The sequence below is a fragment of the Salmo salar genome, chromosome 23 (genome assembly GCF_965601325.2).
Source record: "Salmo salar chromosome 23, fSalSal1, whole genome shotgun sequence".
Taxonomy (NCBI): domain Eukaryota; kingdom Metazoa; phylum Chordata; class Actinopteri; order Salmoniformes; family Salmonidae; genus Salmo; species Salmo salar.
Window position 1 is genome coordinate 38,016,368 of NC_138313.1, and position 24,710 is coordinate 38,041,077.

Here is a 24,710-nt window from a genome sequence, read left to right on the forward strand (position 1 = left end):
GGACCGAGTTTGGGAAACCCTGAGCCAGGGGGGTGGTCGGTCAGCTTCACTTGGGCCAACGATGTCTCATAGTGACTTTTTTCAAGGTCTATGACGTCCTTAGAGTTGTAAAATGTGTGATAGCAGTGCATCAATACTAGCTTTCTGTGTTTTATCACTCACTCTTTCATCCCTCCATCCCATTAATTTATACTGAACAAAAATATAAACGCAACAATTTCAACATTTTTTAAATTCTTTTTTTTAACCCTTTTTTGTGGTATCCAATTGGTAGTTACAGTCCTATCCCATTACTGCAACTCCAGTACGGACTCGGGAGAGGTGAAGGTCGAGAGCCGTGCGTCCTCCGAAACACAACACAGCCAAGCCGCACTGCTTCTTGACAATGCCCGCTTAACCCGGAAGCCAGCCCCACCAATGTGTCAGAGGAAGCACCATACACCTGGCGACTGTGTCAGCATGCACTGCACCCAGGCCCAGCCATAGGAGTCGCTAGTGCGCGATGGGACAGGAGCATCCCTGCCGGCCAAACCCTCCCCTAACATGGACGATGCTGGGCCAATTGTGTGCCGCCCCATGGGTCTCCCATCCGCGGCAGAGCCTGGAATCGAACCAGGTTCTCTAGTGGCACAGCTAGCATTGCGATGCAGTGCCTTAGACCACTGTGCCACAATTTCAAAGTTACAGTTCATATCAGGAAATCAGTCAATTGGATTAAATAAATTAAACCCTAATCTATGAATTTCACATGACAGGGAATACAGATATGCCTCTGTTGGTCACAGATACCTTAAAAAGGTATAGGCGTGGATCAGAAAAGCAGTCAGTATCTGGTGTGACCACCATTTGCCTCATGCAGCGCAACATCTCCTTCGCATAGAGTTGATCAAGCTGTTGATTGTGACCTCTGGAATGTTGTCCCACTCCTCTTCAATTGTTGTGCGAAGTTTCTGGATATTGGCGGAACTGGAACACGCTGTCGTACAGGTCAATCCAGAGCATCCCAAACGTGCTCAAAGGGTGACATATCTGGTGAGTTTGCAGGCCATGGAAGAACTGGGACATTTTCAGCTTCCAGGAATTGTGTACAGATCCTTGTGACATGGGGCCGTGCGTTATTATGCTGAAACATGATGAATGGCACAACAATGAGCATCGGGATCTCGTCATGGTATCTCTGTGCATTCAAATTGCCATCAATAAAGTGCAATTGTGTTCATTGTCCATAGCTTATGCCTGCCCATATCATAACCCCACCGCCACCATGAGGCACTGTGTTTACAATGTTAACATCAGCAAACCGCTCGCCCACATGATGCCACACACGTAGTCTGCGGTTGCGAGGCCGGTTGGACATAGTGCCAAATTCTCGAAAACGACGTTGGAAGCGGCTTATGGTAGAGAAATGAACATAAAATACTCTGGCAACAGATCTGGTGGAGAACTCCGCAGTCAGCATTCCAATTGCACGCTCCCTAAAAACGTGAGACATCTGTGGCATTGTGTTGTGTGACAAAACTGCACATTTTAGTGGCCTTTTATTGTCCCCAGCACAAGGTGCACCTGTGTAATGATTATGCTGTTTAATCAACTTCTTAATATGCCACACCTGTCAGGTGGATGGATTATCTTGGCAAAGGATAAATGCTCACTAACAGGGATGTAAACACATTTGTGCACCAATTTTGAGATAAATAAGCTTTCTGTGCATATGGAACATTTCTGGGAATTTTTATTTCAGCTCATGAAAAAATGGACCCAACATTGTACACTTACACCCTTTAATCATATTTGAAAGCTTAGATTCACAAGGTGGTGACGGTAGGTAGCAACACATCTACCACGCTGATCCTCAACACTGGAGCTCCCCAGGGGTGCGTACTCAGTCCCCTCCTGTACTCCCTGTTCACCCACGACTGCATGGCCAGACATGACTCCAACACCATCATTAAGTTTGCAGACGACACAACAGTGGTAGGCCTGATCACCGACAACAACGAGACAGCCTATAGGGAGGAGGTCAGAGATCTGACCGAGTGGTGCCAGAATAACAACCTATCATTCAAAGTAACCAAGACTAAGGAGATGATTGTGGACTACAGGAAAAGGAGGACCGAGCACGCCCCCATTCACATCGACGGGGCTGTAGTGGAGCAGGTTGAGAGCTTCAAGTTCCTTGGTGTCCACATCAACAATAAACTAGAATGGTCCAAACACACCAAGACAGTCGTGAAGAGGGCACGACAAAGCCTATTCCCCCTCAGGAAACTAAAAAGATTTGGCATGGGTCCTGAGATCCTCAAAAGGTTCTACAGCTGCAACATCGAGAGTATCCTGACTGGTTGCATCACTGCCTGGTACGGCAATTGCTCGGCCTCTGACCGCAAGGCACTACCTGGGGTAGTGCGTACAGCCCAGTACATCACTGGGGTTAAGCTGCCTGCCATCCAGGACCTCTACACCAGGTGGTGTTAGAGGAAGGCCCTAAAAATTGTCAGACCCCAGCCACCCCAGTCATAGACTGTTCTCTCTACTACCGCATGGCAAGAGTACCGGAGTGCCAAGTCTAGGACAAAAAGGCTTCTCAACAGTTTTTACCCCCAAGCCATAAGACTCTTGAACAGGTAATCAAATGGCTACCCGGACTATTTGCATTGTGTGCCCCCCCCCCCCCCAACCCCTCTTTTTACGCCGCTGCTACTCTCTGTTTATAATATATGCATAGTCACTTTAACTATTCATTCATGTACATACTACCTCAATTGGGCCGACCAGCCAGTGCTCCCGCACATTGGCTAACCGGGCTATCTGCATTGTGTCCCGCCACCCACCACCCGCCAACCCCTCTTTTACACTACTGCTACTCTCTGTTCATCATATATGCATAGTCACTTTAACCATATCTACTTGTACATACTACCTCAATCAGCCTGACTAACCGGTGTATGTATGTAGCCTCGCTACTTTTATAGCCTCGCTACTGTATATAGCCTGTCTTTTTACTGTTGTTTTATTTCTTTACTTACCTATTGTTCACCTAATACCTTTTTTGCAATATTGGTTAAAGCCTGTAAGTAAGCATTTCAGTGTAGAGGTCTAGAACGGCTGTATTCGGCGCACGTGACAAATAAACATTGATTTTAATTATCCATCAGACACATTTTGGAATTTTCAGATCAGCAGAACCTCTGTTACATATCAGAATTACCTGTAGGCCTATAAATGGCTTTAAAAAGGAAATCATGGCACATTTTAAACTTTGTTAGACAAGTGGTTCTGAAAGGCAATGTAATTACTTTTCAAATGGTTTAAAAATAGCCCATAAGTGCCAATGAATGTTGGAAGCTTAGCCATAGAATTCCATGTAATGGGACAGCTATGTTTTGAAATTCTAACTTTAATAAGTGGCAACAAATTGCACACACACAGCTAAGCATGGGTATTAAAAAAGATTTGCAGATACAGGGCCATCAGAGAATCCCCACATTAACCCCACAAAGGCTTTTTCCAATATTTTGCCACCAAACAACTCAATGGGCTCTTATTGGACAATTCCGCATGGCCATACCTGTATAAAATATAATTGTAGTATGCCCAAAAATATCTTTCAAATGTTCACAGTGATGTAGAATATAAAACCACATGAGCCAGGAGTGCCAGATTATTTATTTTCATAAACTGGTTGGTTCGAGCCCTCAATGCTGATTGGCTGACAGAAATGGTATATCAGATCGTATACAATGGGTATGACCAAACATTTATTTTTACTGCTCTAATCCCGTTGGTAACCTGTTTATAATAGTAATAAGGCATCTCAGGGGTTTGTAGTATATGGCCAATATACCACGGCTAAGGGCTTTGCTGGTGACACTGTCAGTGATTTATTTAGAATTCAAGGCACACTTAACCAGCATGACTACTACAGCATTCTGCAGCGATACGCCATCCAATCTGGTTTGCGCTTAGTGGGACTATAATTTGTTTTTCAACAGGACAATGACCCAACACACCTCCAGGCTATGTAAGAGCTATTTGACCAAGGAGAGTGCTGTAGCAAATGACATGGCCTCCACAATCACCCAAACTCAACCCAATTGAGATGGTTTGGGATGAGTTGGACCGCAGCGTGAAGAAAAAGCAGCCAACAAGTGCTCAGCATATGTAGGAACTCCTTCAAGACTGTTAGAAAAGCATGCCACGTGAAGCTGGTTGAGAGAATGCCAAGAGTGTGCAAAGCTGTCAAAGGGTGGCTACTTTGAAGAATATAAAATATATATAAAACACTTTTTGGGTTACTACATGATTCCATGTGTTATTTCATAGTTTTGAGGACTTATAGTAAAAATAAAGAAAAACCCTTGAATGAGTAGGTGTTTCCAAACTTTTGACTGGTACTGTATAGTATGTAAAATTATTGATAGAAATGTGGTAAAAATCTTCCAAAAACGCTGATTTCTGAAGACGTTATGATCAATAATTGCAGTATTTTTAATATTCAATCATGTTAAATGGATATGTACAGTACATGTGAATAGTCCGGATGTGAGCTCATTAAAATGAAATACGACGTTATCCTAGTAGCTGTTTTCATTATGAGGACTTTAGGCTGTTCCGTACATTCCATTACAGTAGGTTTCCATCCAATTTGCAACAGATTTTCATGCAAATATTCAAAAATCTGCATAAAACAATATGCTCATTTTACCACCAGAGATGTTTGGCGCAGCGGTCGAAGGCACTACATCTCAGTGCAAGAGGCGTCACTACAGTCCCTAGATCGAATCAAGGCTGAATCACATCAGTGATTGGGAGTCCCATAGGGCGGCGCAGAATTGGCCCAGCGTTGGCCAGGGTAGGCCGTTATTAACTGACTTGCCTAGTTAAATAAAAATAAATGTTTCTATCAAACTGACTTTTTGGTGGAAAAAAGTTAGAATCTATAAATATAGCTGCCCTATTACATGGACTTCTATGGCTAAGCTTCCAACATGGGCGATTTTTAAACAATAGTTGGAGCTGGTGCTTTCAAAGTTAGTTATATATCATTTGAAAGGTACTTTTATGACTTTTCTGAACCACTTGTCAAACAAATGTTAAAATGTATCAGTGTTTCCTTATTCAAGCCATTAACACAGGTAATTCTGATATGTACCCTGGAGGACAAAGTTTGTCTGTCCGGATCATTTCCAAAAATGTGTGTCTGATGGATAGTTGTGAATCTAAGCGTTCCAATGATACATAATTAAAACCAACACCTCTGTATATTTAACCAGTGTGAAATGGCAAGCTAGTTAGCAATGTGTGCTAGTAGCGTTTCAATCGGTGACGTTACTCGCTCTGAAACCTAGTTATTTCCCTTGCTCTGCAACGGTTGTGGCTTTTGTGGAGCGATAGGTAACGATGATTTGAGGGTCCCTGGTTCAAGCACAGGTTGAGGGCGAGGAGAGGGACGGAAGCAAAACTGTTACATATACTGAGTGTTTATTGTAGGGTAAAATCCCTAAGGGAAAAAATAATGGGACGGAGGGATGAGAGTGATACACAGAAACCTACCATTGCTGCACTGGTATCACACATTTCCCACCTCTAGGGACATAAATCACTAAAGACGTCGACGGCCCAAATTTGGTGGTCTGGCTCATGGACTAATTGGATCACTCAGATCTGGATAGTGCTAGATTGAGCAAATTATTACTTACAGATTTTCACAAAATCTCATTTAATATCCTTAAAATCTAAATTAAAATGTCTTGCTATCGCTGTAAAATCAACCATCTACCATCTGTAAACTAGTTGACTCCTGATAAGTGAAATGGTTCCATTGGTTCAGGACTGCATTAACTACACAAACCAATGGAACAGATATTCAGAGCAAGAAAAATTGAATTGGGACCTGTGGAGTTTTCACTTATCCGGAGTCGACTGTAGTATCAAAATGTTTATTACACATCCATTACAAGGATTTATACAACTCACTGGAAAAAAAGGATCATGTTATGTAGTTGTTTTGGAAATGCAAGAACGGTTAATTACATGCCAGGTGCTGAAAATATGTATATTATTACTCACACGGTTGTAGAAATTGGTCCAATGCTAAAGCACTAAATCTGAAACCCAGAACAGTTACTTGGTTTGTAAATTAGATAAGTCTGTTCTTGTTTTTCTGAAGCATAATTGAAAGTCATTGGGTATTGACAACTGAATATCACAGAATAAGAGATTGTTCAAGTTTAGGCAATGTCTTAGAGATTCTACAGTACTTTTGTATACTTTTTAGCCCGTAGTTCTGAAAGTAGCGCTCACGGAAAATTGCGTACTACGTCACAGTTTCCAGAAAAAAGTTGCTTTCAAACTAGGGATTTCATGGCTAATTGAGGTAAGACAGAAATTCTGCTCATAGATTATGCATGTGTGAACTACACATTGACACATCCAGCCCAAAGTCGGGAGGTCTTAAATACTTACTAATTCGCCAAAGTACCGGAGCATGTCTTCAAACTACTATTACAAAACACAAGAATAAGCCAAAACCGAGGACAATCTCTTATTGTACCTATGGTCAGTACTGCCTGTCTTGGCTCAGTAATGTGAAAAGGGCACTGGGGCATTCTTTGACATACTGCCAATAATCTCTAGGGCTATTTATCAATGTAAATAAAGGACTATCCTGCTTTCAACTGCATCCTGGTAAGGATGAGTTGGGGTTTTTTTTGGGGGGGGGGGGGGGGGGGGATTAACATTCAGTTTTACATGACTGTGGTCTTAATGTATATACAATGACAGTTCTCATATAACTGAGAAATTATATACACATCTGCACATACTGTATTTCTCATTTCAAGCAGAAGACATTATTATATGGAGAGGAGGAGATGGGTGAGTGATTTTCTATCCAAAACCTTCACAATAAAAGTTTATATTTTGTCTTTCTTGGTATAACTGAGAGGAAAGTAGCCAGCCACACTATAAAGTTCCATTCTTGTTAAAGCTCTTCAGTTCTGGACCCTGTAGATGAGATAGTAGAGCAGGAAGAAGACAAAGACCAGTCCTACTGAGACATAGCAGAGGATTTTGCGATTGTCTCTTCCAGATCGCACCATGCCAGAGAACCTCTTCACACTGCCAGTCAACAGTCCTGTAGCACTCAGAAAATTGGAATCCTAAAAACAGAAAAGGAAGAGAGTGGATTGATGAATTTGCTACATACGTCAGGAAACTAATTTGATGCAGAACTAGACAGCCACTTGCTACAAACAGCTACATTCATATTACCCTGCCCCACTCAAGACTTACCATACCATCCAAATATGAATTTTGGTCTTCAGCTTCTTTGTCAATGTCGTAGGCAAGCTTTAAAAATAACAGGAAATTATTTTATTTACTTTTTTAATTAAGTTAATATTAGCAGCTAACTTTTACAATAATACTTGCTATGCTTGCTACTTTATTTGCAAGCTGTTGGTGGCATACCGCCGGTAAATTAGATGTAACTTGTGGTCATACATACCGATTTCAATCTGGAAACTTTGGACGCCAAATTGTCAGCCAGAAGCTTGTTTTCCGCGTCCAACATATCGTCAACAGCACCTTGTCCTATCATGACAAGCACAGAGAGTGAATAATATGATATATACATACGTGCAAGATATCATGTTAAAAAAATAACGTACTGCTTACAAACTTAATAGATAACTACGACCAGTGACAGCTAACGTTAGCTCGACAATCTACACTTCACACTGGGTTAGACACATAAAAAGCAATCTACATACAATTCTTTCAAAACGATTAGTCCGTAAAAATGTTAGATTAAGAACATATGTCAACAATGTTCATTATGAAGACGTGTCACTTATCAAATTACCTCGATTCCAGTCCGCCATCTTGGCTGTTGACGTACCAGCAAATTTACGGAAGCCGGTTGAAACCACTGCGCTGTTAGGATGCAATGACTGTGGGGGAAAGATTATGGATGTACTGACAAGGTACATGTCTTTTCGCTCTAACAATGGAAATATTTGTCCACAAGGTAGCCCAGCTATCTAGTTCCCGCCTTTCTTTGGATTGGTGGATACATTTCATTCTTGTAGTCTCTTTTTGAATATTTGATTAGGGTTTTGGACGACAACCGCATGCATTCAATGAAGCGAGATGCTATGCTAATAGCCTCATGGTATGAATATACATAGCCATCTCGAGACAACTCCGATATGAAGTGTTTTTTCTCGAAGTTGCTGGGATGTCACGTGTCCTATATTTTTATTTAACTAGGCAAGTCAGTTAGGAATAAATTATTATTTACAATGACAGCCTATCCCGGCCAAACCCTAATGACACTGGGCCAATTGTGCGCTGCCCTATGGGACTCCCAATCACGGCCGGTTGTGATACAGCCTGGAATCGAACCAGGGTCTGTAGAGACGCCTCTAGCACGGAGATGCAGTGCCTAAAACCGCTGAGCCCCAAAATATCAATATTATATCAGTACACTCGTAACAACTTAAGTATTACGAAACATATATTTGTTGACCAAATATCTCACGGCCGGTGTAGGCCGTCATTGTAATTAATAATTTGTTCTTAACTGACTTGCCTAGTTAGTCAAATAAAATTACAAAAACTCCTTGCTTGGTGGGCGAAAAAACGCAATTTGCTGGAGGGGGGCAGATTTTCCGCAGAGTTGGGCCTCTCTTTTCCTCTTCCTGCTGTAGGTTGGTTGAGACCAGGGGTGTATTCATTACGGAAACCGTTTACCGTTCAAGAACCAAACGGAAGCAAACGAAGACAACTGAACAAAACGGGGAGGGACCTACCTGCATTTGTCCAATATAAATTGTCCGTTTGCGTTTTCCGCTTGGAGTAAACCGTTTCTGTAGCAAAAATTGCAACAGACGAAACGTTTTGCAAAGGAATCAGCCTAACGAATAGCAAGCTACGCCCCAGAAATAAAAATCGTTTATTTGGTTCGCGGCGTGTAGAGACAGAATGTGATCTCGATACTTCGAACGAGGCTAAATTCTGAATGCTGTCGTGCAAAGATGGGATGCAAATTTTGTCAAATTGACGTCTAAAGTAATTTTTTGTTTTGCATTTTAGTTCACCCTAACCATAACCTAATTTGATAAGTCAATTTTGACAAAAGCTGTATATTTTCTAGACAAAACCACAGAACGTAATACAATTCCGGGAATGTAAACGCGATTTATATGTCATAATATGTGACCTGGTGGATTTGTTGTTAACTCTTTTCCTTATCGGTAAGTGATGTTTACACACTTTACCGTCAGTTTTACCCGTTTTAATGAATGACTAGTCGCAAGGTTTACTACTACTTCAGCATGGATTATATGATGGTGGTGTAGGCCTATAATTAGGCCACTTTCGTGATTTTTCGATCGCTGACATTGCAATTTCTTACAGGACTAAATTGATGTACCCAGGTATGCGGCCTAGTAGTAGTAGGCCTACCTTTACAGCACCACCTAGGATTAGGCAAAATTCAAATAATAAGCAGTGTTGCTGCTTTGTCTTATTTAGTGTGAGTAGAATGAATATTGATGCTCTTGGGGACTTTCATAATATATACATTCTAAATAAACCTATTCTAAATAAACCTATTGCAAAAGCATTGCAGAAGTATCTAGTTACAATGCACAATGTTTTTGTCATTTGATTTATCAGTATTTGTATGATGTATTTTGAAATGTTTCCAGTTTACTCACAATGATTGTCTCTCTACATTTCAGTTTACCTGTCAGTGCTTATGTGGAATAAAGTTGATGAATCAAAGATATGATGCCTTCTACACACCATAAGGGATGAAGTAACTGGCAAAACAATGTTGATCTGATTTCAAATACATTAGTTAAGGATATCATATCATCAGAAAGAGATGTTAGAGATGGACAGGGAAGCTCATGCAGAAGATGAGCCCAGACGAGGGACTGGGTTAGTGGATGCCTTTAAGATCCTCTCTAAGGTCCCATACGAGAGACAGCTAAGCCTGACTTTCAAGTTGGGTGATAGCCTGGCCGAGGAGCTGGTACATGCCATGTCTCTCATCTGCCTGGGGAAGAGGTCAGAGGCACTGAACAAGCTCCAGGCTTTGGGGGACAACAACATCATTGCTAAACATCTGGCTGAAAAGATGAGAATGTGTGGAGTCAAGTTGGAGGCCTTAACAGTGAGTATTGGTCCTTTCCAAGAGTGTACCTTGGGCACCTTAGCAGACCTAGCGAGGATTTTCAAGGTGTTGGCTGAGGAGAGGTTGTGTGACTCATCTCTGAGGGATTTGGCTTACCAGACAGTTCTAGCCACATACAAGAACAGTAGTGAAGAGAGTTCCGAATCAGAATACATACAGATGCAGCTGAGAGAAGAAGCCAACAGGGTCTGTGGGCCTCAGATTGAGGACACAGTTGGTGGGATGTGTTTCCCTAAGGACTCCTCATCAGGTCTTTGCTCCATCCCGCCACTGGACCAAGGGAGCACAGCTTTACGAAAATCAGGCTTTCCCAATCAGACAGGAAGTGGTCACAGTCCGCCGTCCTCCCTACGGGACGACACCTCCATATGTTCCTACCCTTCTCACTTGGAGATCAGTGTATCCGAAACAGTTGGCTTTAAAACGAGCAACATCCCATCGCAGCCTCCTCCAATGAATTTGGAGCCTGTACAATCACCTGTTCCACATTATGGTACAAATACAGGAGAGGAAGGTGCATTTAAATACTTTTCCAGGGTTACGTCTCGGGATATACCACCCACACAAAATGTGCCTAAGCCTGTTAAAGGAAAAATGGACAGAGTTACAAGTGTTGCAGTGTCTTGTGAACACAGAACGGGGTCAGAGGAGGTGAGAGTTTCACCCCTTTCTCCTGTCAATTTCACTCCAGCTCACACTAAGTTCAATAACCCTGAGAGTCCAAACGCACATTCCAAACCATGTCCAAAAAATAACCTTGTGCCTCCCTCAAACACCAATAGGCCAACTTTTCATCCAACTACCACTGAACCAGTGTCAGCAAGTTTTCCATTGAAAACCCCAAATCAGAAGATGGAGGAGGAGGAAGTGTTTTTCTCCTTTGTCATCCTGCACGCAGCAGAGGATGTGGATATGGCTGAGAAGTTAAAAGAGGAACTAGAGTCTATAGTTGGTGGTGAAGGAGCAACCTTCTCTCAGAACTTTGCCATCCCAGGCAGGAACACCCTCATGTGTGTGGAGGATGCCATCAACAATTCCGCCTTCACTATCCTGATGCTTACTCGCAACTTCAACACCCGTCTGCTGGAGGTAGAAACCAGTTCTGTGCTCATGAATGCCATTGAGAATCTGCACAAGTACAACACTGTCATCCCTTTTCTGCCACAGGAGAACCGTATGCCCCGAGAGAACATGCCCAAAGTTCTGAGGATCTTTATTCCGTTAGAGGAAGGTAATGCCTTTGAGAAAAAGGCAAAAAGGGCCATGGCTCCAGCAAATATTGCTAAACAGAGGAGATTGTGGTTGAGCGAGCAGGCAGTGAGGGCGCAGGTTAGGAGACAGGAGAGACTACGACAAGAGGAAAGGTTTCAAATGGATTTAATTCGTGGTCAGGAGACAGAAAGAATGCAGAGATATTTGTTGCAACAACAACGTTCCAATCAACCCTCGACTCCCGCAATGCCTCACTTTACTGCTCCATTTTTAGGAAGTACACCTATAAATGTGTCCAATATGTCAGTGACACCACCGCAACATGAGTGGAGTCACCCAGCAGGAAACATCCACATCCAGAATGCTCGCTATGTCATGTTTGGGAATGACTCTAAAATGACTGTCGGACAAGGAGGGGACAGCAGTGGGGATGAAGAGGACAGGTTCTAAATTGAATATGATGTAATAAAGAAGAGGGTTAAATGTGGTCTTGTGAAAGCTAGTTATTCTGGAGTAATCATTTAGGAGTATATTACACTTTTGGAACAGAAATCCTGTTTATTTTCTTCTTGATGGCCATTTTGTGTATTGGTGGTGTTTTTGCATTGACTATGATCATAGTTCAATGTTACATTAGTTGATTGCTTAAACAAATCATTTCTGATGTCCTGTACCATTTAAGTGAAAGTCCTCATTTTGAATCAACTGTCATCGCTTGCAAAAGCTATCATTTTAAATCTGGAGACAATGGTGCAGTCTCAGGTACACCGAGAATGAAGGGATTGGTGCAAACTGGTGAATAGGAAATAAGATAAGTTTGTTGTGGTTTAATTTAATTGTTTCTCTTTTAAAATTCTATCAGTGTTTTTTTTCCCATTGTGTTCAATCACTTCTGATATGCAATAAATACATAAGGCTCCAGTTCTTCTTTTTACCTGAACCTATTTGTTGATACTGTGTTTAACTTAACAAGGCCAACTATGTTTGGATCAACAATGGAGCAGCATAAAGGAATTCAAGCATGATGACATTTTATTCAATCAATAGTCTAGAGGTGCATAACATTTTATATAAAATACAAACAAAGCTTTAGATAAATGCAGAGTTTGTAGAAATGTCAGTGAATGTGCATGTGTAAAACATGTAGTGTATGGGATAGCAAAATAAACAAGAAGTTCAATGTAGTCAGTCATGATACAATGTAGTCAGACATGTATCTGTATTTCCCCCCCATATCTGGTTTTCTGATTGTAATATCCTTTACAACAGGTTGGTAAAATACTGGCTAAGGGAATATAATGTTCTTGAAGACTTGGGACCTCCATTGGCAGCCCGGCAGGGAGTAGAGCGTGTGCAGTCTCAGTAACACACTGTTACATGACTCCTTTTCCCTGGTCATGCACACATGATTTGGGCCATGTATGTCCCAGCTATGTAGTCTCCATGTGGGTTTCATGGGCCAATCATAGCACCATCTCTCTGGTCGTATAGGTCTGTCATAAGAGTCCAGGAACCTCTCGATTGGGTATTAAGGTCCCAGAGATCCCACTCCACCTCCATGGAGCCTCTGTGAGTAATAGAAAGGCAAAGTCCAGTCCACAGACCCAGTAGTGTCATAATAACCTCTAGGTTCCTGTGGAGGGTACAGTGGCTTCATCCAGCTCCAGGATCCATGCAGCCCACTTCTACCCCCACAGTGCCTCTCCCGATGGCTACAGCCTAGCTCTGTCCAGGACCAGCCCAGAGAGCCAGCCATACTGTAGCTGTCCTCTAGCTCCCTCTGGTGCCTGCTCCTCCTGGCCTTCCTGTGCTGCCTGAAGTCCCCCAGCAGGAAGTTTCCCAGGTGGGCTGGGTGGATGCCCCAATGGTGGCCCTTCCCGTCCTCGCAGCGGCCCACCTTGATTTATAGTTTAATACAATTTTGACTATATTTTTTAAAAAAATACATTGGCTATACAGCCAATACCTACTTTATTAAAAAAACTATCAAGGATAAAACAATTACTTATTTCCAATTATGGTCCTTTTATACAGAACAAAAATACAAATGCAACATGTCAAGTTTTGGTCCCATGTTTCATGAACTGAAATAAAAGATCCCAGAAATGTTCTGTATGCACAAACATATTATTTATGTCAAATTTTGTGCACAAATTTGCTTACATCCGTTAGTGAGCATTTTTTCTTCGCCATGATAATCCATCCACCTGACAGGTGTGGCATATCAAGATACTGATTAAACAGCATGATCAATACACAGGTCCCCTTGTGCTGGGGACAATAAAAGGCCACTCTAAAATGTACTGTTTTGTCACACAACACAATGCCACAGATGTCTCAAGTTTTGTGGGAGAATGCAATTGGCATGCTGAATGCAGGAACGTCCACCAGAGCTGTTTCCAGAGAATTGAATGTTAATTTCTCTACCATAAGTCGCCTCCGTCATTTTAGAGAAATGTGCAGTACGTCCAACCGGCCTCAGAACCACAGAACATGTGTAACCAGGCCAGCCCAGGACCTAGACATGTGCCTTCTTCACCTACGGGATTGTCTGAGACCAGCCACCCGGACAGCTGATGAAACAGGAGTATTTCTATCTGTAATAATGCCCGTTTGTTGGGAAATACTAATTCTGATTGGCTGAGCCTGGCTCCCCAATGGGTGGGCCTGGCTCCCAAGTGGGTTGGCCTATGCCCTCCCATGCCCACCCATGGCTGCGCCCCCACCCAGTCATGAACGCCATAGATTAGGACCTAATGAATGTATTTCAATTGACAGATTTCCTTATATGAACTGAAATTGTTGCATGTTGCATTTATATTTTTGTTCAGTATACTTTACCTTCACAAAGCACTCGTTCAAGGACAGGTTGTGCCTCACGCTGTTCCTCCAGCCCTGGCCCTGACCCCCCAACCCCCGGGCCCTGAAATAGGGGAACCGCTCCTCCATGGCCCTGTAGATAGAGGCTAGGTTGAGCTTCAGAGAGGAGGAGGAGAGGATGACTTTGGCGATCAGGGCGACGTAGGAGAGCGTGGGCTTTGTAGAGGGATCTGGATCTCCATGTATTGTGTCCTCTCCCTCACGAGTTTTGTTGCTGTCTGAGGGCTCAGACTGAATGTCACCCGGCAGACTGGCTGTTTCTGTGGGGATGTCCTCGCAAACAGTGCTGAGGTCTGTCTTGAGGACCTCACTCTTTACTGGAACAGTGTCAGGGACTCTGACTGACCCTGACCACAGCTTTTTCATCTCTGGCTCCTTGGAAATTACTCCACCTACCTTTACCTCTCTTAACATCCCTTCTACTGGCTGTACTTCTAACTTCTCTTTCTCTGTGTCCATATCTGTTTGTTTGTCGTGAATTTCAGTTGTCAGCTTTGCAGTACAAGAGTGTCTTCAGAGAGCATTCCTACATGCTGTCTGGTATTAGTAGAAAGGCATTTCTGCTTTTGGCTACCTGTGTTTCTTGTGATGGTTTGATCGGTTTGAGTCTTTTATAGCTACTTTCTTCTTAACCACATTCAGTCCCTGCATGATTTGGGTTGGGCATGCCACATTCTCACAGATAAAAGGTACACTCTGATGAAACATTCATCATCAAAAAGGAAACTGTACATAGTGAATTCTGATAAGATGCTATGTGGTCATTGTTTGCCATTTTGAGTTGCACAATGGGGTTAACCCTTAAATAATGTTATTTCTGATAAGGCAAAGTATGTTATGTTCTGCAGAGTGCAGAGTTTTGGACATTATGATAGAAAAAAAAGGCTTTTAATATTTGAAACATTTTGGGGCGTGTTGGCAGTTAACCTGAAGTGTCTATAAGGAGTATCATCTTCAAATCAAACATGTTTTATCCAGTATTTATTACACAATTAACCCTTCAACCCTTATTAGGAGAAGTTGAAGAAGATTACTTTCCACATAGTTTGTTGTCTTCTATCATAGAAAACGTTGTTTGGTTCGAATATAGTCTTTTGTGACAGCGCGCAGATGAGATCTGGTTCTCGGTCCCGAGATTAGTTGGAATGAAATGGGGAAGTTAGTTGAAATCAACCTATAATTCCAATGGATTACTATGTATATCATTGTTGCAAAGTAGTGTCTCAAAGAAAAGGCATTGAGATGATATGTTCTCAGTATCTCCTGAGCCCACACTGCATAGTTGAAGTCCCTTCTGACCTATTTATAGTGCTGGCCCTTGCTACAATGTCATCTGTAACTCGAATCCATCTGTTTAGTCACAGCATGTTGAATGTCAGTTGCCAGAGAAAAGCAGAGAACTCGGCTCTGCGATTCCCCTTCACTCTGTCACTAGACAGCCCAATGGAGCCTGCTGCAGTCGAACCAATACCCACCACGGTCAGCAGCCTCCTGGGTGTCCCAGGGCTCATCACCTGGGATGGGGATGAGGCGAACGACGCGGAGGTGATCGGTGGCATCAGGCCCAAGTCCTCTCCTCTCCCACGGAGAAGGAGCGCCAATGACTTAAAGGACTGTGAGCTCGAACTCACCCCATCCAGCTCTCGGAGAGTGTCCTTTGCGGACGCCCTCGGCCTAAACCTGGTGAAAGTGAAAGAGTTTGACTCGTGGGACATAACAATTCCGCTGAACTTCAATGCCATGGAGGGAGAGAAAGAGGTAGAGGAATACTACTTGTCCTCGTTATACACTCCTTCACCATCCCAAGAAGCCATGGCCCTGAGAGTTCAGGAGCAGAAGCTAGAGCTGGAGAGTATTGAGTTACTCCACCAGACTACAATACTAAGGGGGGTGGTACGTGTTCTCAATGTCTCCTTTGATAAGATGGTGTACATCCGCACCTCTCTGGATGCCTGGGCCACGCACTTTGACCTGCTGGCAGAGTACATACCAGGGTCCAGTGATGGAGACACTGACTGCTTCTCATTCAAGCTCACCCTGGTGCCCCCCTTTGGGGAAAAGGGGACCAGAGTGGATTTCTGTCTCCGGTACGAGACCCCGGTTGGGACTTTCTGGGCCAACAATAGTGACCAGAACTATGTGATGTTTTGTCACCAGAAAATCAAGGAGCCTAAAGAGAAACCACAAAAAGACACAAGCGGGCGCAGGAAAAGCATCCTGAAAGCCATCAGGTGAGGATGGTCAGATTAATCAAAACAGGTTTGTTTTGAGTGTCGATTGATGGAATGATTGAATGCTAGTACTTTCTTATCAAATGAATAGAGGGGTTATGTGTGGTCCAGTCTAGTGGTCCAGTAAAGTGACAGCTACACCATGCTTTCATATTGATATTGCCTCACCTTAACATACACCCTTTTTTCATCCCAAAAATCTATATATTTTTACTTCCTAAAGATAAACCAACTGACAGTTTATTATAAAATGATGATATTACAGTAAATGTTGGACAATTGTTGTTGGGGTCTTTTTGCCCGAGCTTTCATTTAATTTATTTACAGTCATGAGTTTCCCTGTGATGAAAACTGGTCGTCAACCAATGCTGAATCTTCAGGTAATCATTCACTGTACTAAATCATTAAAAAGTCAAATGACTCAGACGTACAGCGGATAAAATCAATTAGATGAAGTCATTAACTAAAACCAATTAGAATATATCCTTAACTAATGTCAATCATTCCTCTTTAGACGTACACAACTGTGGAGGAAAGATGGCTAGTGTGAACACTTCTGAGTCTCAGTCAGGAGCACTCCAAGATGATCGTCAGAACTTAATGGTGAGTAATACCTGTGGCATTTGGATTTCTGAACATCTAATGATGTGTCATTTATCTAGTGTTTTTTTAGTGATACATAGATCTACAGAACTTTTACTTAACTTTTTCAAATGGGCCTTTGCAGGGCTTGAAAATGAGACTGGGTCTCGATGAGACTCCTTATTAAAATAAAGGTCTGATTAAAACACACACAATATATATATATATATATATATACACACACACACAGACACACACACACACATACACACAGTACCAGTCAAACATTTGGACACACCTACTCATTCAAGGGTTTTTCTTTATTTTTACTATTTCTACATTGTAGAATAATAGTGAAGACAATACTATGAAATAACACACATGGAATCATGTAGTAACCAAAAAAGTGTTAATCAAATCAAAATATATTTGAGATTTGAGATTCTTCAAAGTTGCCACCCTTTGCCTTGATGACAGCTTTGCACACTCTTGGCATTCTCTCAACCAGCTTCATGAGGTAGTCACCTGAAATGCAATTCAATTAACAGGTGTGCCTTGTTAAAAGTTAATTTGTGGAATTTATTTCCTTCTTAATACGTTTGAGCCAATCAGTTGTGTTGTGACAAGGTATGAGTGGTATAGAGAAGATAGCCCTATTTGGTAAAAGACCAAGTCCATATTATGGCAAAACAGCTCAAATAAGCAAATAGAAACGACAGTCCATTACTTTAAGACATGAAGGTCAGTCAATCCAGAAAATTTCATGAACTTTGAAAGTTTATTCAAGTGCAGTCACAAAAACCATCAAGCGCTATGATCAAACTGTCTCTCGTGAGGACCGCCACAGGAAAGGAAGACCCAGAGGACTTCTGCAGAGGTCTGCTGCAGAGGATAAGTTCATTAGAGTTACCAGTCTCAGAAATTGCAGCCCAAATAAATGCTTCACAGAGTTCAAGTAACAGACACATCTCAACATCAACTGTTCAGAGGAGACTGCGTGAATCATGCCTTCATGGTCGTACTGCTGCAAAGAAACCACTACTAAAGGACACCAATAATAAGAAGAGACTTGCTCGGGCCAAGAAACATGAGCAATGGATCATAGACCGGTGGAAATCTGTCCTTTGGTCTGATGAGTCCAAATGTGAGATTTTTGGTTCCAAATGCCGTGTCTTTGTGAGACGCAGAGTAGGTGAACAGATGATCTCCGCATGTGTGGTTCCCACCGTGAAGCATGGAGGAGGTGGTGTGAGGGTGCTTTGCTGGTGACAATGTTGGTAATTTATTTAGAATTCAAGGTGTCTCCAGACTCCACGGCGTCTCCAGACTCTGTCACGTGCTCAGTGTGAACCTGCTTTCATCTGTGAAGAGCACCGGGCGCCAGTGGCGAATTTGCCAATCTTGGTGTTCTCTGGCAAATGCCAAACGTCCTGCACAGTGTTGGGCTGTAAGCACAACCCCCACCTGTGGACGTCGGGCCCTCATACCACCCTCATGGAGTCTGTTTCTGACCGTTTGAGCAGACACATGCACATTTGTGGCCTGCTGGAGGTCATTTTGCAGGGCTCTGGCAGTGCTCCTCCTGCTCCTCCTTGCACAAAGGCGAAGGTAGCGGTCCTGCTGCTGGGTTGTTGCCCTCCTATGGCCTCCTCCACGTCTCCTGATGTACTGGCCTGTCTCCTGGTAGCGCCTCCATGCTCTGGACACTACGCTGACAGACACAGCAAACCTTCTTGCCACAGCTCGCATTGATGTGCCATCCTGGATGAGCTGCACTACCTGAGCCATTTGTGTGGGTTGTAGACTCCGTTTCCTGCTACCACTAGAGTGAAAGCACCGCCAGCATTCAAAAGTGACCAAAACATCAGCCAGGAAGCATAGGAACTGAGAAGTGGTCTGTGGTCACCACCTGCAGAACCACTCCTTTATTGGGGGTGTCTTGCTAATTGCCTATAATTTCCACCTGTTGTCTATTCCATTTGCACAACAGCATGTGAAATTTATTGTCAATCAGTGTTGCTTGCTAAGTGGACAGTTTGATTTCACAGAAGTGTGATTGACTTGGAGTTACATTGTGTTGTTTAAGTGTTCCCTTTATTTTTTTGAGCAGTGTATATAAATAAAAAAGAATAGTGATTTTCTTGTTATTGTGGCCTTCAAGGAGGGTTTAATTTAGTTTAATTAAGGGTTTAAACAGGGTTTAATTTAGTTGCTATTTACTGTATATTTAAAAAGTATGGTAAAATGCTATGGTTAGGTTTAAACATTTTGGGGTGACCTCTGAAACAAGATAGTGTGAACCCTGTTGCTCTTTCTCAATATGTCATGTGATCGCTGCCATCTGAGCACTTAGGGTCATTTCTTTAACATTCTGTCCTAGTTGCATCTTTATGACACTTGAGGACATTTTGCTTTACAGGAGCTAAGAGGGGTTTTACATGGTCACATGAGTGACTGAGCTATACATTGCATTGGTAACACGCTCTCTTTTAAATGTATATTAGTCCCTTGTGAGTCGTGACAAACAAACACATTATAATGTTACTGGCCAGAGGCCAGTGCTCATGTGAGATTTTGTTCGGGGGCCAAGATTAAATGTATATAAATATGTTTTGGCTTAATCTGAACGTGCCTCTCTAGATATCATCCTCACCAAACAAGCCTAACCATTGAGGAGGCATTGTGTGGGAAAGATGAACTGAATCTATCCTTCTTGTTGTTTGACAGATTGAGAGCAGCCGGAACTCCAGCAGAAGAAACCGGCGAAAGGCAGCACGATTGGCGAAGGTGCGGGACTACTTCACCCAGAGAGAGGATGAGACCCAAGAGAAAGAGAAGGGAGCAGTGGAACCATCACAGATCCCACAGGAAAGCACATTTCCACAGGAAAAGCTTTCAAAAAGGCCTAAGGTACAACCACTGCCACCACAGGGCAGGAAAGGGTTTGGGCTGCAGGCAACAGATTCTCTGTCTACGTGCAAAATGTCTCCTGGTATCCCAGACAGCACGTCTTGGCAGGAGTCAGTGAAACCTGAGAAAATAGACCCAACATTCCGATCAGCCCCAGCAGAGCTGAGAGGGAAACAGGCCTCACTGATCCCCAGCAGCGAGTCAGATTCAACTGATCAACCTGCTGCTGTGAGCCAAAATGGTGATACGTCTGTTTCCAGTGTGGAGGGAAGTGCTCTGATGCAGATGGAAATGGAGAAGGGTGGATCTGCCATCAGCACAGACATAACACATTCAGATAACATTGTCAGGTTGAAGAACAGCACAGCAGTCCCAGTCCCAGGCAGCCAGACCAATAGCTTTATGTTTGGTAATGTTGTGGCCCCACCATACTGTCAGGGGTTTGGTAGAGTGGAGAGTGGGAGTCCGAGCTTCACCCATAGAGGGAATCGAACAAGTGATCAATTGCATGAAGGGGATTCAACAGCCTGCACAGCCCAGAGTTATCCATCCACAGAGGAAGTAGAAACTCACTCCTGTGTTTCAGCTGATACTCGTGGAACACCTGAAGACAAGCCTGTAGATCAACAGGGGTCTCTTAAATCAAACCCAGAACACTTCAGCTCTGGATTAAGTACAGAAAAAGAGTCTGAACCTAAACTTCTGTCAGAAGAGGCAGGAGGTCTTCTCAGGACTCACACTGCCCTGAACACTGCTGCTGCTCTCAGGGCACAAATCCTCAATGTGAGCTCAGGCGTCCAGGGGTCTGAGGAGAACATTCTGCCTCCTCAGACCCAGATGCACCAGGACAGCAAGCTTTCACAAACACAAACCCCATTACCAAACACAACACCTTCACAAACTCCAGTAGACACAGCACTTTCACAAACACAAACTCTGATAGACGCAACACAAGGCAGTTTCCAACAGTCACAAACTGAAATGGGGTCAAAGCATGTCTCTGCTGAGATGACTCTGCGGGGGGCCAGTTGTGGATATGAGAGATCTGATGAGTCACATGAAATGGAGAACCCTCTCTCAGCCAACACAGATGAATGGTCAACAAGCCCATTCACAGAAATAGTAGACACACCTATAGCCATGCTAGAGCCTGTGGATGCTGACCCAAAAGATTTCACTTCAATGACAGAGACAGAGGAAAAGATCACCACTGAGCACCAAAACTTTGCTGTGCCCTGTACGGACACACTGGAGGAAGAAACCAGTGGGACAGCGTTGAAAGATGATTCCATTGTCATTAAGGAATGGACATCATTGGAGAAATTAATGATGAGAAAACAAACAGATAAAGTGAAGGATGAACTATCATTTGAAGTGTCAAACACTTTATGCAATGAAGACAAACGGCATTCTATTGACAACGAGGATTATGATGATGTAGATGGAGAGATGTCAAACTATGTGAGGTATGATTATGATAAAGACACTGACAAGGGCTCAAAGTTCAAAGAAGAAGATATTCATAAGGAAGTTGAACTGGTAATGATGAACAATAAGAAGTATTTAGTTCTTACAAAGAAGGAGATAGACGCAAGTGATAGACAACCATTTCTAAAGAAAAATCAAATAGTAAAAGACTGGGAGGGGACTGTGGAAGAGGAAGAGGAGGACATGGTGGGGGAATATGTGGAGGAGTACGAATGGGAAATAGAAGAAGAGGAGATAGTTGTGGAAGAGGAGATGGTGGTTGGGACAAAGGAGTTGGAGGAGATAGGAGAGGTGGAGGAAACAGAGGAGGAAGTGGAGAAGGAGAAAGAAGAAATTATGATACGGGAAAAGATAGAAGGAATGGTGAAGGAAGGAGAGGAGGTGGTGAAGAGAGAGGGGGAAATGGAGAAAGAAATGGAGGAGGTGGTAGTTGAAGAAGAGATGGAGGATTTAGAGGAGGAGGATGTTAAGTGGATAGAGTGGGAGGAAGAGGAGATTGTAGAGGAAGAGGAGGAGGAGATTGTAGAGGAAGAGGAGATTGTAGAGGAAGAGGAGATTGTAGAGGAAGAAACTGCAGATGTAGAAGTAAAGGAAATTGTAGTAGATGATCAAAATGAGTTGGTAGACGAGTTTAGCATGAACATGGACAATATGAATGAGGGTGAGGGTGGTAAGAGCACAAATGTGAAGGTCACAGAAAAATCAAGCCCAGAAGATAATACATTAATGACGAACGAAGTGTCAAATCCTTGCCACAAAGAAGCTATCAATGACGTAAGGCTGGACACCAAGCATCCTGGAGGTGAAGAAATGGAATCTATCAATGGAGAAGGGGAGTCCTACATTCAATCGGATACATCTGCCAGTGGGAAAGAGGGTGAAGGGGAGGGCGAGGAGGACCATGCTTCCACAGTGTCTCTGTCAGAGGATGAGATGGAGCTGTACATGCACAGTCTAAGGGCAATGCAGAAGCTACGAAACAAGGACTTAGCCTTGAGTCTTGGGAAACGGCCCTGCATAAGCAGAAGAGGCAGCAAACCGTCCATGACGTCCATCAGTGAGTCTGTGGATGAGGAGCACCTGAGCAACCAGGAAGATCAGCCAGACACAGAGACAGTGGAGCATCAGCCTACAAGTACACTGCCCCTAGTGGAGGGAGGGCAGGATAGCACCAGGAGCAATATAATGTGGTGGAGAGAATCATTTTCTTGGCATAATCCCTCAAAAACACTGTTATACACCATCCTGTTTGTAGTGTTCTTTTTTGCTGCATACCATTAGGACTTTCTGGTCTGTTTTAGTCTGGTTTGTCAGGGGGAGAAACAGCCAATTAAAATAAATAATACAATAGGTTGAGACATGTGAAAATATATTTCAGTGTCTACAAAGTGCACAACAATTAAGTTTCATTATTTGTCATTATGCCTCATCTCTAAATATAGCCTCTAAATACATGTTAAACAAAATAGTTTAAGAAGCACATGCAGTGGCTGATAGGGAAAACAGATCTGGCAGTAAGAATAGGCTATAGATAGTCTTGACCATTTGGGACCCCTTGGCAATTTCGCTCAGGACAGGTTATAGCCAAGACTTAATATTTTGTTTTGTCTCATTTATTGATATGGCTTTAGCCTCTGCGTGATGGGATTGTGCAACGTAAATGGTTTTAATAAGCCTACATACAGAGTGGAATTCACTAATACAACAGTCAAAATGCCTAATATAAGGCCTACACTCTGTGCTCCCAAATACTGGAAAAAGTGTGATTCATTAGTTTACATGATCACTACAGTAGCTCCACGCGGCTATACAAATCTATTATGCAATAATATGGCCATTAAATAACACACAACAGCATGGCATATTCAGATAGTGGAATAAGCCTAAATCACACTAACTTTCTATTTTGCAGCTCAGGCGGTTTTTCTAGACAAGGCTCTTCTGTGTCTTTATCGTATCATTCTCACACAAGTCATTTTCTGAAGCCCAAGCCTATATTATGCCATCTACTGATATAACGTCATTATCGAATTGCGTTCTAAAACAAGCTCTAGACTTTTATTTTGGAAATTAAACCGGGTGCTGCAAAGCATCTCTGGCGTCTGGGCTAGAGTTGCTTGATTGACTAGTTAGCTTCGAATAGCTACGTTTGGTTCATGTCCTTTGCAGATGCCACATTCCTGACAAAGGTTTGTACAGATAAAAAAAGATCTGTAACCGAGTAAAGGGTGACGTAATGTAAGAATTGATAGAATTAATTGTCGTAACATAGGGTTTATACATTTACAGATCTAATTTAACAGTTACGTTCCATGTGAAAATATATTTCAATGTCTAACGTGCTCGACAATTAAGTTTCATTATTTGTCATTATGCCTCATCTGAGACTACATGTAGATGACACAAATTACACATTTTTGGTAGAATGATTTGTGGGTAAAAAGTAGAATATAAATGTTGACACAAAAAACAGACTTTGAATTCAGTATATTCCTCGTTCTATCCAGATTTGATCAAAATAAATGTATATTTTTTTACATTCTTATTAAAGTTATATTAACAGGTGAGTATTTTTTTATAACTAGCTTATGAGGGTCAGTTAGTTTAAGGCAGATCCTTCAATAGAGCACACAATATACACAATATTATTTATCCAATATAATGTTTTGTGACGTTTCTACATATGGGCCATACTACAGTTGCATCTTTTACAGTACGCTGTTTGAGCACAAATTAGTTCAAAGCCCTGTGTTCAAATAACTGTTCTTGTCTATTAATGTTCAGTATTGTGTCATGTTTCATGTTTTACGTGGACTCCAGGAAGAGTAATGGGGTATCCTAATAAAATACAGAATACCCAGTTACAAGGCTGCGGACCATTGCTTGGTGTGATTACTGTTAACAACTTTTATTGCATTATTTTATTTGGTGTAAATGAAGCTGATTTTAGATGTATTTTGTACCAATGCCTCCAGATTTATAATAGCCATGTACAGTATGTTAAATATGGTTAACAAAAATAGTCTATGAATCTCTTTTTCTGATAATATACTATAGTCAAACTGTCATTTCCTACAATCTTTCAACAAATAAAGCAAAAATAAAACCTAACAGACTATAATTGACCACCATGCATACGTACAGTACACTTGAGGCATTTAGAACACATCTGAACATTTCCCACAATGTGACTCATACTGTAC

The 24,710-nt window shown here is 42.4% G+C and overlaps 3 protein-coding genes across 4 annotated transcripts; 2 read left to right on the forward strand and 1 right to left on the reverse strand.

The window, feature by feature from the left end:
- Window positions 1–5,464: 5,464 nt before the first annotated feature.
- On the reverse strand, window positions 5,465–8,641 carry bet1l (Bet1 golgi vesicular membrane trafficking protein like). The gene is made up of 4 exons (XM_014169962.3): window positions 7,865–8,641; window positions 7,508–7,593; window positions 7,294–7,350; window positions 5,465–7,160 (listed from the first exon to the last, which is right to left on the reverse strand). The coding sequence occupies exons 1-4, from the start codon at window positions 7,989–7,991 to the stop codon at window positions 6,993–6,995; spliced, it is 438 nt and encodes a 145-aa protein (XP_014025437.1). The 5' UTR covers window positions 7,992–8,641; the 3' UTR covers window positions 5,465–6,992.
- ticam1 (TIR domain containing adaptor molecule 1) lies at window positions 7,896–12,337 on the forward strand. 2 transcript variants are annotated; one of them, XM_014169961.3, is made up of 2 exons: window positions 7,896–7,985; window positions 9,747–12,337. In XM_014169961.3, the coding sequence occupies exon 2, from the start codon at window positions 9,893–9,895 to the stop codon at window positions 11,864–11,866; it is 1,974 nt and encodes a 657-aa protein (XP_014025436.3). In that variant the 5' UTR covers window positions 7,896–7,985; window positions 9,747–9,892; the 3' UTR covers window positions 11,867–12,337. The 2 variants fall into 2 exon arrangements, with proteins under 2 accessions (XP_014025436.3, XP_014025434.3); XM_014169959.3 differs by lacking the exon at window positions 7,896–7,985 and adding an exon at window positions 8,816–9,257.
- A 3,341-nt stretch (window positions 12,338–15,678) lies between these two features.
- On the forward strand, window positions 15,679–24,618 carry LOC106584546 (uncharacterized). Its single transcript, XM_014169964.3, has 4 exons — window positions 15,679–16,527; window positions 16,855–16,907; window positions 17,042–17,130; window positions 19,837–24,618. The coding sequence occupies exons 1-4, from the start codon at window positions 15,740–15,742 to the stop codon at window positions 22,786–22,788; spliced, it is 3,882 nt and encodes a 1,293-aa protein (XP_014025439.3). The 5' UTR covers window positions 15,679–15,739; the 3' UTR covers window positions 22,789–24,618.
- Window positions 24,619–24,710: the final 92 nt, after the last annotated feature.